The sequence below is a fragment of the Ovis aries genome, chromosome 4 (genome assembly GCF_016772045.2).
Source record: "Ovis aries strain OAR_USU_Benz2616 breed Rambouillet chromosome 4, ARS-UI_Ramb_v3.0, whole genome shotgun sequence".
In the NCBI taxonomy this organism is placed as follows: domain Eukaryota; kingdom Metazoa; phylum Chordata; class Mammalia; order Artiodactyla; family Bovidae; genus Ovis; species Ovis aries.
In genome coordinates this window covers 66,226,422-66,241,116 of record NC_056057.1, presented here as the reverse complement: position 1 = coordinate 66,241,116, position 14,695 = coordinate 66,226,422, and the positions used below count along the sequence as shown (strand labels likewise).

General features: G+C 41.3%; 1 protein-coding gene across 11 annotated transcripts in view; it reads right to left on the bottom strand.

The window, feature by feature from the left end:
* The window catches only part of PDE1C (phosphodiesterase 1C), a 531,506-nt gene that overhangs the window by 22,478 nt on the left and 494,333 nt on the right, over positions 1-14,695 (bottom strand). For 3 of the 11 annotated variants that reach the window (XM_042249218.2, XM_042249223.2, XM_042249221.2), the window contains exon 18: positions 7,934-14,556. The exons of 7 other annotated variants lie outside the window; for them this stretch is intronic. In XM_042249218.2, coding sequence (XP_042105152.1) covers positions 14,543-14,556 — 14 coding nt within the window. In that variant the 3' untranslated portion in view covers positions 7,934-14,542. Of the gene's footprint in view, positions 1-7,175; positions 7,817-7,933; positions 14,557-14,695 lie in introns of those variants that run through there. One more of the 11 variants, XM_042249216.2, reaches the window with a different exon arrangement.

Below are 14,695 nucleotides of genomic sequence, written 5' to 3'. Positions count from 1 at the left end.
ACCATGTTCCAGGCACTGTATTAGTTAGGGACAAGTCAATGTACATTAGTTGTAGTTGTCTTTCCTAACACTAATTCTCTGATGATAAAATGATTCCTCATTTATGGAGTTTTGGAAACAAAGCCTGTGAAAGTAATTTGCACCAAGTTACTGAATGTTGAGCCATTTAAATTTAAGCCAAGATCCTTCAGAGTTGAAACGGAGAGAAACTTTTCTCCATGTCTCTTGCTATTTCTTAAACAATCCATTACCCAGGTTTCCTTCAAGTGCTGAATTCCTAAATTTGCCTACATGTAAGAACAACCTGGGATCATTATTTTAACGAAAAGGAGAAACAAAACCAGGCTCCCTGGCCTGGCTGAACACTACCAGATCAGCATTTCTGGGGAAGCCTAAATATGGCACAAGTGTTCCAGTGGTTGTCTGCCCTCCAATAGATGAGGGTGAGAGGCTTGTGGAAGCTCCCTGATGGGAGGGATTGGCTGTGGGGAAAACTGGGCCTTGTTCTGGTGGGCATGGCCTGCTCAGTGAATCTTTAATCCAATTTTCTGCAGATGGGTGGAGCTGAATTTCCACCCTGTGGTTTAGCTTTCAACCATTATATCTACTACTGTGGGCAGGAATCCCTTAGAAGAAATGGGGTAGCCATCAAGGTCAATAAAAAAGTCCGAAATGCAGTACTTGGATGCAGTCTCAAAAAACAGAATGATCTCTGTTCATCTCCAAGGCAAACCATTCAATATCACGGTAATCCAAGTCTATGCCCCGACCAGTAATGCTGAAGAAGCTGAAGTTGATCGGTTCTATGAAGACCTACAAGACCTTTTAGAACTAACACCCAAAAAAGATGTCCTTTTCATTATAGGGGACTGGAATGCAAAAGTAGGAAGTCAAGAAACACCTGGAGTAAAAGGCAAATTTGGCCTTGGAATACGGAATGAAGCAGGGCAAAGGCTAATAGACTTTTGCCAAGAGAATGCACTGGTCATAGCAAACACCCTTTTCCAACAACTCAAGAGAAGACTCTATAGATAGACATCACCAGATGGTCAAAACTGAAACAAGATTGATTGTATTCTTTGCAGCCAAAGATGGAGAAGCTCTATACAGTCAGCAAAAATAAGACCAGGAGCTGACTGTGGCTCAGATCATGAACTCCTTATTAGCAAATTCAGACTCAAATTGAAGAAAGTAGGGAAAACTGCTAGACCATTCAGGTATGACCTAAATCAAATCCCTTATGATTATACAGTGGAAATGAGAAATAGATTTAAGGGACTAGATCTGATAGATAAGAGTGTCTGATGAACTATGGAATGAGGTTCGTGACATTGTACAGGAGACAGGGATCAAGACCATCCCCATGGAAAAGAAATGCAAAAAAGCAAAATGGCTGTCTGGGGAGGCCTTATGAATAGCTGTGAAAAGAAGAGAAGCAAAAAGCAAAGGAGAAAAGGAAAGATACAAGCATCTGAATGCAGAGTTCACCAAAGAATAGCAAGAAGAGATAAGAAAGCCTTCCTCAGCGATCAATGCAAAGAAATAGAGGAAAACAACAAAATGGGAAAGACTAGAGATCTCTTCAAGAAAATTCGAGATACCAAGGGAACATTTCATGCAAAGGTGGGCTTGATAAAGGACAGAAATGGTATGGACCTAACAGAAGTGAAAGATATTAAGAGGAAGTGGCAAGAATACACAGAAGAACTGTACAAAAAAGATCTTCATGACCCAGATAATCATGACGGTGTGATCACTCATCTAGAGCCAGACATCCTGAAATGTGAAGTCAAGTGGGCCTTAGGAAGCATCACTATGAACAAAGCTAGTGGAGGTGATGGAATTTCTGTTGAGCTGTTTCAAATCCTGAAAGAGGATGCTGTGAAAGTGCTGCACTCAATATGCCAACAAATTTGGAAAACTCAGCAGTGGCCACAGGACTGGAAAAGGGCAGTTTTCATTCCAATCCCAAAGAAAGGCAATGCCAAAGAATGCTCAAACTACCACACAATTGCACTCATCTCACACGCTAGTAAAGTGATGCTCAAAATTCTCCAAGCCAGGCTTCAGCAATACGTGAACCGTGAACTTCCAGATGTTCAAGCTGGTTTTAGAAAAGGCAGAGGAATCAGAGATCAAATTGCCAACATCTACTGGATCACGGAAAAAGCAAGAGAGTTCTAGAAAAACATCTATTTCTTCTTTATTGACTATGCCAAAGCCTTTGACCGTGTGGATCACAAAAAACTGTGGAAAATTCTGAAAGAGATGGGAATACCAGACCACCTGACTTGCCTGTTGAGAAATCTGTATGCAGGTCAGGAAGCAATGGTTAGAACTGGACATGGAACAACAGACTGGTTCCAAATAGGAAAAGGAGTACGTCAAGGCTGTATATTGTCACCCTGCTTATTTAACTTCTATGCAGAGTACATCATGAGAAACGCTGGGCTGGAAGAAGCACAAGCTGGAATTAAGATTGCCAGGAGAAATATCAATAACCTCAGATATGCAGATGACACCACCCTTATGGCAGAAAGTGAAGAGGAACTAAAAAGCCTCTTGATGAATGTGAAAGAGGAGAGTGAAAAAGTTGGCTTAAAGCTCAACATTCAGAAAATGAAGATCACGGCATCCAGTCCCATCACTTTATGGGAAATAGATGGGAAACAGTAGAAACAGTGTCAGACTTTATTTTGAGGGGCTCGAAAATCACTGCAGATGGTGACTGTAGCCATGAAATTAAAAGATGCTTACTCCTTGGAAGGAAAGTTATGGCCAACCTAGATAGATTATTCAAAAGCAGAGACGTTACTTTGCCAACAAATGTCCGTCTGGTCAAGACTATAGTTTTTCCATTGGTCATGTATGGATGTGAGAGTTGGAATGTGAAGAAAGCTGAGCACTGAAGAACTGATGCTTTTGAACTGTGTTGGAGAAGACTCCTGAGAGTCCCTTGGACTGCACGGAGATCCAACCAGTCCATCCTAAAGGAGATCAGTCCTGGATGTTCACTGGAAGGACTGATGCTAAAGCTGAAATTCCAATACTTTGGCCACCTGATGTGAAGAGCTGACTCATTGGAAAAGACCTAGATGCTGGGAGGGATTGGGAGAGGGAGGAGAAGGGGATGACAGAGGATGAGATGGCTGGATGGCATTATCGACTTGATGGACTTGAGTTTGGGTGAACTCCGGGAGTTGGTGATGGACAGGGAGGCCTGGCATGCTGCAATTCATGGGGTGCAAAGAGTCAGACAAAACTGAGTGACTGAACTGAACTGAGGTATAATGGTGGTAATGATGACCTCCTTTAAAAGGATTTATGCAAAAACACCAGGCCTCCCAGTCCTCCCGGGCCTGTTGTAGTCAATGCCCCTGACCCCACAGCAGGCCACTATGGATCCAGTATCGTTCCACACCTCTGCCAGACTCCCAAGTGTACACAGGCAAGTCTGGCTCAGTTTCTTGTGGGGTCAGTGCTCCTTTCTCCTGGGTCCGGGTGCACGCAAGGTTTTCTTTGTACCTTTCAAGAGTCTCTGCTTCCCCAGGCCTGTGGAAGTTCTGTAATCAAATCCTGCTGACCTTTAAAGTCAGATTCCCTAGGGATATTCAGTCCCCTGCTGGATCCCCAGGTTGGGAAGTCTGCTGTGGAGCCTAGAACTTTCAGAGCAGTGTGAGAACTTCTTCGGTATAACACTTCTCCAGTTTGTCAGTCACCTGCCTGATGACTAGAGTGGGGCCAATGGCGACCCCCTTCAAGAGGACTTAAGCCACACCCTGCACTTCCCAGGACTATTGTTGCTAGAGCCTCTGTCCATGCAGGAGGCCGCTGCTGACTCATGCCTCTGCAGGAGACCCCCAGACACTCAGAGGCAGGTCTGGCTCAGCCTCTTAGAGGGGTCACTGCTCTCTTCCCTCAGTCCTGGTGCACACAAGGTTTTCTCTGTGCCCTCCAAGTGTCACAATACAAAAAGGCAAAAGAACAACCCAGGATCATTATTTCAACAAAAAGGAGAAATAAACCCAGATTCCCTGGCCTGGCCAAGCACTACTGAGTCAGCATTTCTGGAGAAGCCTGAAGGTGTCACAAGTGGTTCAGCTGATTCTGATGTTTAGGGAGGCTTGGGAAACCTTGTATGACAGAAATCCCCTTCTTTTCCTTTAACTGCTGGAAAACATGGCACTCTGATTTCCACAGATATGCTCATGAGGCTGACAGGTCAAACGTGCTGTGACGTAAATGAGCACTTAAGAGCCAGCAAAGCACCGAATAATGACAAGCTTTCAATGGTGTTAATTATAGACACATTTGCTATTGCCAGGTTATTTCATAGAAATGCTTGGCACAATTACAAAATCACCTATTAGATACTCCCAAAGTCTGAAGCTGGATGGCGTTTTCTTGGGGCAGTTGTTCATTCTCTTGATGTCTCCTTTGCACACAGTGAATGAGACAGGAAACTCTGGGGGCCATGGTCAGTGGAAAAGCAGAGCTGCGAGCCCCCTAGCAATGCTGCTGTTTTCTATGCATGCCTGATGAAATGCCCAGTATATCAGGAAAGGGGAGAAACCATGCACACCTCTCCTAATCATGGATCGTAAACAGGTGGCAGGCAGAGACGTGTAAAATAAACCTGTTGGTGATTTCTCCGGACCATCAGGCAGCCCCACGGACCACTGGGGGTGGTTAGGCTCTGAGTCAGTCTCCCATAGGCTCCCTGTTAATTCAGATTGTGTCCCTGAAATTATTTTCCACCCAGAAGCCCCCAAATTACCTATTGCTTTACGCCAAGTTCCATTTGTGGGAATAATATTCACTTACTACTCACTCACTTATGTTTCACTTACTAAAACCCTCCACCCCTCCCTTGCTCCCATTCCCAGGGGAAACATCAGAAACTGAGCTGGAAGACCCACCCACTTCCGGATCAGCTTCCAAACTGTCCACCAACCTTCCAAGCTGGCAGATGCATAGACGTCGCTCTGGGATTTATTGCAGACATCTACCTGGGGTGCTGCTCAGCAAGTGACTCAGAATTCACTCTGTGGGTACTTTCAAAGCTGGCTCAAGATTAGGATGGCCTGGGAGTTTCACAGAAAATATGCTGACCCCTGGGCCCTCCCACCAGGAATGATATTTCAATGATCGCTGGGGGGGTGCTGGGGAGTCTGTTCCACAGCCTTGAGTGAGAAGCAGCACCCCAGTGAACACCTCTGAAGACATTTCTTTCAGCCGTCGGGGGAGGCACTTTCTACTAAGCAATGGGTGTGCTTTGTCTTAATGGATGATATGAATCTTTTAAATGGTTTCATTTTCATTTCGGTTTCCAGGAAACTCAGATCCAATTTACGGCCTAATGCTGGGACCTGGGGAGGCCTGTTCAGCCTGCATGACTGTCTACTAATGTTCTTTCCCTGGTTAGCTCTCTCTACACAAGCTCGACTTCCTGCCTCTGGTTTTATTCTGCATTCTTCATTTTTAAAAAAATGGTAAAATTTATGTGATTTTAGAATTCTGAAATCTTTTATAAATGAGGTAAGGAACATAAAAACACAAATAACTACGTCAGTCCTGACAATGGGTTAATTTCCATTTTTGTCATCTATAAAAATCTTAAACCATTGATTTTGGGACATAACTGTGAGGACCAAGTGAAAGTACTTAGCAAACTGTGACATGCAATGGAGTGTTTGTCATTAGCTTATATTCAAAAGAAAATGTGTGTGTGTGTGTGTGCGTGTGTGTGTGTGCAGGCAAGTAACGCAGCTAACATGTCCTCTGAGCAAGAGAAGCACTTTAAGGTCATACATTACACTGTCCTTTACCAACAGCATGTGAATGTTCCAGAAGTGAACAGCCCAATCAGTCAGCTCGGGGCAGAAACGTCATCACTGCAGCCTGTGTGACTGGAAGTATCTTTTGACAAACAAATAGCTATCAGATATTTCAAATTAATGTCCTTGGTTGGTTTAGTTAAAGGGCAATGAATCCAATTCATCAGGAGTCTGGAGAAGAGGACAGTGATGGAAGTGACAACTGAGGCGGCCTGTCTAGGGGCAAAGATACACACCTAAGACTCAGGATGTGAGACTAGCACTCAATCCAATGATTGGCAGCCTGACTTCAAACAAATAATTTCCCTTCTGCAAAGTAGGATTAGCACAACCAGGTCCAAACCTGCTGGGAAAGGGTGATGTAAGAGCCCCTGGGACCCAGCATCATCATTTGTCATGTAACAATGCTGCTACAACACAAGGGGTCCCAAGAAGAGGTGGGTGTTGGGGGATTAAAGTAGGAAAAGTGTCTGTCAGCCCACTCTCTTTCTTTTAGCATATCACAGTGTCTGCCTTTAGGATACATTCAACCTCTGATAGCCATTGCTGAGAACATCTACCAACGTTCTCTCCATGTTCCATTTGGGGGTGGGGGGTGGCAGAGATCAACAAGCCAGAATGAATGGTCATCTTCTCTGCAGCCTTGACAAAATGGCCTCAAGAGAAGTCCACGTTCTGCTTAGGCCTGTGGAATCTCTAAAAGTTTGGAGGGCTCCAAACTCACCTCCTGTACTTTCCTAACAACTGTTTTCCAACAGTGGATAAATTAGAACAGCATAGTCAGAATGCCTGATAACATTTCTCCTCTACAATACAACCACCATGAATACCATGTTTGCTTTTTGGGGACTTGATCTCTGTTCATCACAAAGAACAATGATCAGAAACATAAGAGCTATTCAAATATCATATGCTATCTTGATGTAGCTGTTTTAATATTTAACTATGACTTGGGATTGGGCATAGAATAAGCAGTCTGAAATAAAGGACCCAGTGACCCAGTATTCTAAAAATTTTTCCAATGGAGATATTCAGAAATGTGACAAAGCTCTAAGTACAAAGAGCCCTGTTGTTGTTATTTACAACAGTTACATGTAACTTAACTGTCCAACAGCAGAGAGGTAGTTAAGTACACTATGCTACAGCCACAAAATGAAAACTTACATTGCAACTGAAATTACATTAATAAAGAGTTTTTTAAAAATGGGATAATGCTTACAATCCAATGTTAAGTGAATATATCAATACAAAATTAAATAAAATACACTGTATGGTCTCAACTGTGTAAACACATATAGCAGAAGACCATAAGGAAATAGAGTAAAGAACTGACAATAATTCTTACATGGGTATTACAGTGATTTTATTATACTTCTCTATATTTTTCAACATAATTTTTTTTGTTTTTGCTTTCAGAAAAAAAGAAATAAAAAAGAAATGTGTTTTAATGCATGACGAACGCATCTGCTTGGGAGGAACACCACAGCCTCGTTAGTCAGAATAATAACCCAGTGGAGTTACTGCGGGAACAATATACAGAGGTGGACCAGACAAGGGTGCAGTAATTGTCTAATATGACCATCACCACTAAAGGGTGCCTCTTAGGAGACAGGCTGGATACCATTCATGTATATATGCTCACAAATAGGAGTAATGACTATTCACTAGTCAGACTCCTTATGTTTGCTGCTAGAGAGCAAGAAAATATTGTCAGGTAGCCTTTTAAAGTGAAGGAGAAGGAAAAAAAAACTGTTTATAGAGTTCGAAAACTAGCATTGTAGGAGTGTAAAACCATATCATGGTACCCAGAAGAAAATCAAACGTATGAAAGCCAGTCTAGTTCCTGGAACACTGACATTTCTTATGCCTCCAAGGAGCTTCTGATAGTCCATCCACTCATTTCTCAAAAAAGATTATACGAGACGTGATACGCTGTGTATATCTTCAGTGTGCAGGCAAAAGCTCTTGGTACCCGGGTACTGCATGGCATTTGGAGGAATACAAAAGAGACAGATGGCTGAGTGAGTCTGGACAGTCTCATGTCTGGGACAGAACATGGACAGCAATGAAAAATATTAAAATGAAGATAAACAGCCTTTGCATTTTTCAAATTCCAATAGAGAGGTTAACTCATTGTTTTTATTTGGTAATCAGAACATACAAGTACTTATTCATCACTAGATGCTGGGGGAAAATTATACATTGAGGGACTGTCAGCCTTCATCTGTGCAATGAAGATTTACAATAAACACATAATTTATTGAGAGCAGTTTAGCATATTCTGTTTTACATGAATCCTTGTGACTTATTTTTGCATTTAGAGATGTAATGCTATGGCATTTCAATAGTTTCTTTTAGTACAAATGAGCATCATGAGGAACAAAACACTCTTTAGAATGGATGGTCATTCTCTTGCAAATTTCAATCTGCATTTTATCTGCTAGAAACATATTTCATATCACAGAAGTACATTCTATCGTTGCCATAAAACACGAAGTCCATTTCATCATCCTCACTTTTGGAAGAACTTTCTCAGAACATATCCAGAAATGCCTTCCTTATTCCTACAAAGAACTACTTTTTCAGCATGATTTGGATTGAGGTTCAAGATTTTGATTCTGCTTGCCTCCTTCTTTTGAGTCTTATTAAACATTCCTGATTTTAATCCAGACAACTCCCCCCAAATCCAGCCAAACAGTAGCAAAATCTCAGACTGATGAGATGAGCTGAGTTATCCATTCATACATGGTCAGTGCCTTAATGAAAACAAGGTCTACAGACCCATGGTGAGGACATAACATCCTAAGGAGAAAAACTCCGCACAAAAATTGTGCCCTAGACTTAGGGGAGATGGTAAAAGTTGCCTTGTTTAGTCGCTCAGTCGTGTCCGACTTTCGCGACCCCATGGACTGTAACCTGCCAGGCTCCTCTGTCCATGGGATTTTCCAGGCAAGATTGCTGGAGTGGGTTGCTATTCCCTTCTCCAGGGGAATCTTCCTGACGCAGAGGTGGAACTTGTGTTTCCTGCACTGTAGGATTCTTTATCGCTGAGCCACTTTATATTAGCTCAAAGTGAGTCACCTTGCTTTGGGTAATTGATCTCCGATGAGGATTTCCTTTTTCCTGCTTCCTTTCCCTAAACTATTCCTTCTTCCCCATCTGCCCTAACCTCATCCCTGGCCCACAATATGTCCTCATGTGGATTACAATGGAACAAGATCATCTTGTTTTTTCCTTATTTTGTGTTCCTATGTGCTAAAAAGATGCTGCAAGCAGAATGGCTTGCCTGGGCAGAGGCAAAAGAAGGAATTTGCAAAAGGTAGAAAAATAAGAGAAGAAAATAAGGGAAAGGTGAAAGAAAGGGTATGAAAAAGATACAGGGAGGAATCTGGCTGTACAGTGGGCACCAGAGTTGATAAAAACCTAATTGAGCTCTACAAATGAAAACAGGAATTATTTTTTAAAAATTGTTACAGCATATAAAATTGTATAAAAATATTATCAAAGCAAGAAAAAAAAGGAAAACGTGTACAGTTCTATCTCTAGAATCAGTTACTGGACAATACCTATGACTGTAGATTTTTTTTTTTTTACCATAAATCTATGTATAATGGTATATGACTATATTCTGTACCATCACACATATACCCATTCAAAGACAAGGACAGTAGCACACAAATACCTACTTCAAGATAGATCACCACAGAGAAGCAAAGAATATACCTCCAGGGCAATCTATTTAAAAGTTACTCCATAGCCAATGGGTTTCTGTCAGTTCAGAAGCCAGCTCCCATGAAGATCCACAGGTGTGGTTCAGGAAACATGACTGAAGCTGACCAGAGCTGACTGCCTCCAAAATGGCACTGACTGGCTTACCGCAGCCAGCATTTTATTCCAAGACTGTGAGATCTCTGCAACAGAGACCCTGAGTGAAGGGAAGGGCCCACACTCCACCCCCTGCTTCTCCTGGTTCAGTGGATATCTACCTAGGCTGGGTTCAAGTTAAGTCAGCCACTGTCTTCTGCTTGAGAACAGAAGCCAGAATAAATGTCAACTCATTTCAAATATGTCTGCCAATGTTTTAAAGAAAAAAAAAATGGATGAGGTGGAGGAGCATTAATTAAAATAATCAGGAATTAATGTTTAAACTGACGTTCATGAATCTTCCAGTCCGGGTTTCCCACTGCACCCAGACTGAAATTGTTCAATGTGAACAAGCTATCTTTTTTGATGAGACAATTTTTATTTGTTGTAGGTTTCCTAGAGGAGCACCAAGTCTTTTGCAGATGTCCAATAGAAACATGCAGAGGAATTCTTCTCATTTTTCTAAACCTCCCTGAACCCAAATTCACTTATTAGATACACCCTGTCTAAGGTTCTAGAGGCTTGTTTACCAATTCTAACTCTACTGTCATCTCTGTGCCCACCAGCACTCTTGATGCGAGGAAAACCTTAGCAAGTGAAATCTGGTCTTGGCGGGTAGTGTGTCTTTTGGTTCTTGGGGGGATATTTTATACAAATACAGTGCTGTTCATTACAATTTTTTCATTAAGTTCATTTTCTTAAATGATAAAGTGAAGTGAAGTCGCTCAGTCGTGTCCGACTCTTTGCGACCCCATGGACAGTAGCCTACCAGGCTCCACGGTCCATCGGATTATTCCAGGCAAGAATACTAGAGTGGGCTGCTTAATTGTGGATCACTGTCAATGAATTACAAATATTGCTTTCCACTTATTCATACAGAGGATCCAATATAATATCATTATTGCAACATTATTTAACATCCAATTTTGCTGTGCCTCAGTACTATGACGACCATAATATTGGCAGAGCACTGATTCCCCACATTGCACATATACAACCTTCTACTCACTTCAAGAAAGCCTATTTTGTATGTCAAATGTTACAACTTGGATTATAAATAAACCCACTGGTAATGGTGTTATTATCCCTTTTGGAAGAGCATTTTCATATAATCCTGTTTTGGCTTGCTTTTAGATTTTTCATTTGTTTGCTTTTCTTAAACCCAAAGACCATAAAGAAGTTTTAGTTGTTGGCTTTTTTTTTTTCCCATAAATTTGGCTCTGATAATTTTCCCTGGACTACTTTGAATTCCCAGTCCCTTATAAGAAGTTGTGTCACTAGGGTAGGAAGATAAGCCTTTAGTAATGTGCCTGACATCTAGAAAACGCTGAATGAATTTTCAGGCAAATGTGAACTTTGTTCGCACTCACAGGTAGCCTGTGTGCCAGGCACTGCGCTGGGCAAGTGCTGCAACTCCTGTCGGGATGTATGGGGATCGTGGAATCAGAATGAAGTTTACTCCCTGAAACCCCCTTTTTTGGGAAGATACTACTACATACATAGGTTTTAAACTCAGAATCTTCTCTCCTTATGAGAGAAGATTTAGGGCTTTTTTTCTTTTCTTTTCCTCTTTACTCCATGGGGAATGTTATGAAATCATTTCTATCATGAAAGTCTCTGCTCAGAAGTTAAGAATAGAAGAAAATATATTACATATTCTTCCTATTTATCTATCTAAAGAAAAGTGATCCATGACAGAAGTGATATTAAAAAACCAATATGCTTACACCTAAAATATGGATTGGTCTCCATAGTTTTACCTGCTCTTTGCCTCACATTCTGTGATAATGTTGCTCTCTACTTTTTATTTTTCATACTTACTAGAGGCATCATTTCAGGTGGAGAATATAATGTAATGGTTTTAACTCTGAAAATGGAATGAATCACTGCACTGCATTGTTTTTTGGCTCTTGATATCATTTTATTGTTTATGCATATCAGGTCCTTAATGTGAACCTGTCCAAAAGCTTTAATGGTTTTTCAAAGCTCCAGGAATGAAATGGACAAAGGAAGAAAATCCACTTGAATTTAATGGGTTAGAAATGAATCTCTTGCCTGCTGCCATAAGCAACTAGGGCTTTAGAAAGGTTGGTGTGAATAAAAGCTGGAACAAAGTCCTGCCTATGTATGGGTCATTATGGCACCAAAACGTACCACATCAGCAAAATGTGGCTGTAAAGCTATTTGGTGACATGGGGACCCAAACTTCAGGGGCTAACTCAGTGGCTACATGTCACTTTCCACCCAGGAGCACATAGAACTGGTGGTTTGTCTCTGGTTGGAATGTCCCTAGTACTCTCCCCACATACCAATTAATTGTGAACTCAGGTGTGTAAGTCTTTGCTTTTTATGTGACAAGAGAGTAAGATGTCATAATCCATGCAATGGAGAAATGTGCATCCCACATTGCTGCTCAACTTGGAGGAAGCTGTCTGTGTCAAAAGAAGGGAAAAGACCACAGACAGTAAGCTAGAACTCTGGAAATACTGGTGATACAGGCAATACTGTTGGCTTACCAGCTCCAGTATCAATTTATAGCACAGTAATACATTTTTAAATTATAAAAACAGATAATTTTGCTTTTTTACTCAATGTCCCTTCAAAACACTGTTTAAGGATTTAAAAATAAGAGTTACATGGAGCTAATTTTTTTTTATCACACTGAGAGTTCCAAGCAGAGTGATATCTTGAATAAAACTCTCTTCCCACTTTTTTCCAGCTAAATTAATGACTTAGAGCAAATGAAAAACATTTCTGTCTTTATTGGTGCTAGAAAAAAATGGCTATATTCCTATTTCATTTTCAAATATTGTTTAGTCTTGTGTGTTAGAGTATAAAAGGGAAGCTGTAGGCATTGTATTTTGACTGGCTGCAAAGCTGTATGTAGAAAAATACAGAACTGAAATGAGGTCAGAGGTTCAAGTTCCAAGGTCAAGAACTGGCATGCACTGGTTGTATTTCATGCCTGTCTAAAACCATCTCGAACAGCAGTTTGCAAATCAATGTCCCGTGCACTGGAGTTCATAGGCATGTTTTCTTTGGCTAGCACAGTGTTTATACATTTCCGAATTAGTTGCCAATACTAAAAAAATTTGGAGAGGGTTTATAGAAAATCTTAGATATCTTGGCCCCTTATTCCTACTTAATCTCTCAGCTGCTAGCCACTGCCCCGGTGGGGCAGCGCACACCCTCCCTATTCCTCACAGCCCCCACTGCCTCTCTGATACCGAGGCCCCTGACTGACTGCCATTTATCACAATCACTCTGATATTATGGCTTGTTTCACTCATTTACCTGACCGGCCAGGCTTCTGATTTGAATGTGTAATCACTTGATTTACTGTGGTCACTGTTAGGAAAAGAGGAGGAGCAACAGAAAAACCTGTGTTCTTACCAAGCAAAATGTAAGTCTGACCTAAGAACCCTGCTCGAATATCTGTACACCACTGTATTCTGTACCACAGGGTTCTCCAAACCTTTCTGTTGGGGAATATTTCAGTGAGACAAAAGGCCTTGTAGACTATATATGCAGTCTCTTTCTTTCTGTCTGAATACCAGCATTTTGCCTTCATACTGAGAGGATTCTTTTGCGTGTCTCTGTGCTTTTTTAATGTGGAAATTAAATTTGCAAAGAGGAATATACTTAAGGCTATCATCTAGTTCTCTCTGTTCCTCTCTCTGATCCTCCTCTATCACCAGCATATTCATGTGATTTCTCCTTAGGAAGGCCTCAAAGGTTCCTTTGTGAACTACAACCACACTGTAGGGATCAGTTTCATCCACATCACACCATTTAAATCCACAAAATTACTTGATTTGCACTCCACTGGATCTCATGTGTGACTTGGTTTCAGGGGGCTGTATCTTTATTCTCTTTCAGGGCCACATCTACTATCCTTATTTTTGATTTGTGCTATTAATCATCTCCTATCTTGTATTTCTAAAGGCTCACTAGAATGAAAAAAAAAATTATTGAACATATCTCCCTGATACTAATTCCCTTAGTGCTTCCCTGAATAGAAAGAAGAGTGATGAAATCAAACCACAGATATCCAAAAGAAGAGAACCAGCCCGTGGTAAAAATTTCAGTAACCACATAGTTATGATACCCAGTGAAAACACTGGGTTTACTACCTGAACAATATGGTCATGAGCTGAAACATTCAGGTTTATATTAATGAATACACATGTAAATTAAGCATCAAATAAAGAAAATCTCCTTTTTTATAAAACAAAAAGAATTTCAAATTACACAAATGGAAAGAAAAGCATGAGAACAATTTCTAAGTCTGAAAGGAAATGAGAAAAAAGGATGCCTCTGACTCAGAAAATGAGCAACCAGAGAATGAAATTATAGTTTTCTCTGTGATGAAGGCCAGCTTGGCTACATCCACCATCAGTAACCAGTGCAAAAATAACAATATATAAAGAAATACAGTGGCAATTCCTGTGTGTGTGGCTTTCTCAGGCCTCTCTCAGCACTTCCAGGATGTCCACTCCCACCAGGCCAGACAGGCGCCTTGAAAGCCAGGGCATTAGCAAAGAATTTCGAGGAAGTCCCTTCATGTTTCTCTGTGTACAAAACTCAGAATTGTGTTGTTTGCTTGGGCTGTGCAGGGGAAGGGGTGTTCCCCCAGAGTTCTAAGACCTCAAACCGGCTCCCAGGAAGTCATCTCCTAGAAGGAGATGGCATGAGAGAAGGCCAAGTGCGGGGGGACTTGTTTCTGAAAGTTGTACAACTTCCCCATATATGGGTCTTTGTGGAAGGAGAAGAGAATGAAGAAGCTCAGCTAAAATGATGCAAGACATTGGCAGCCTCTCTTATTGTCTATGAGGTGTGTTTTACTCTTCTGAATCTGAAAAAAAGAAAAAGAAAAAGAAAACTGTCAATGCTGCCTTTCCCCCCCCTTCTCCACCCTTCAGGTCTGAGAAGAAAATCTGAGGGACGAAAAAGGGGAGATCCATTACACATTTCAACACTCGTCATTGATAAGT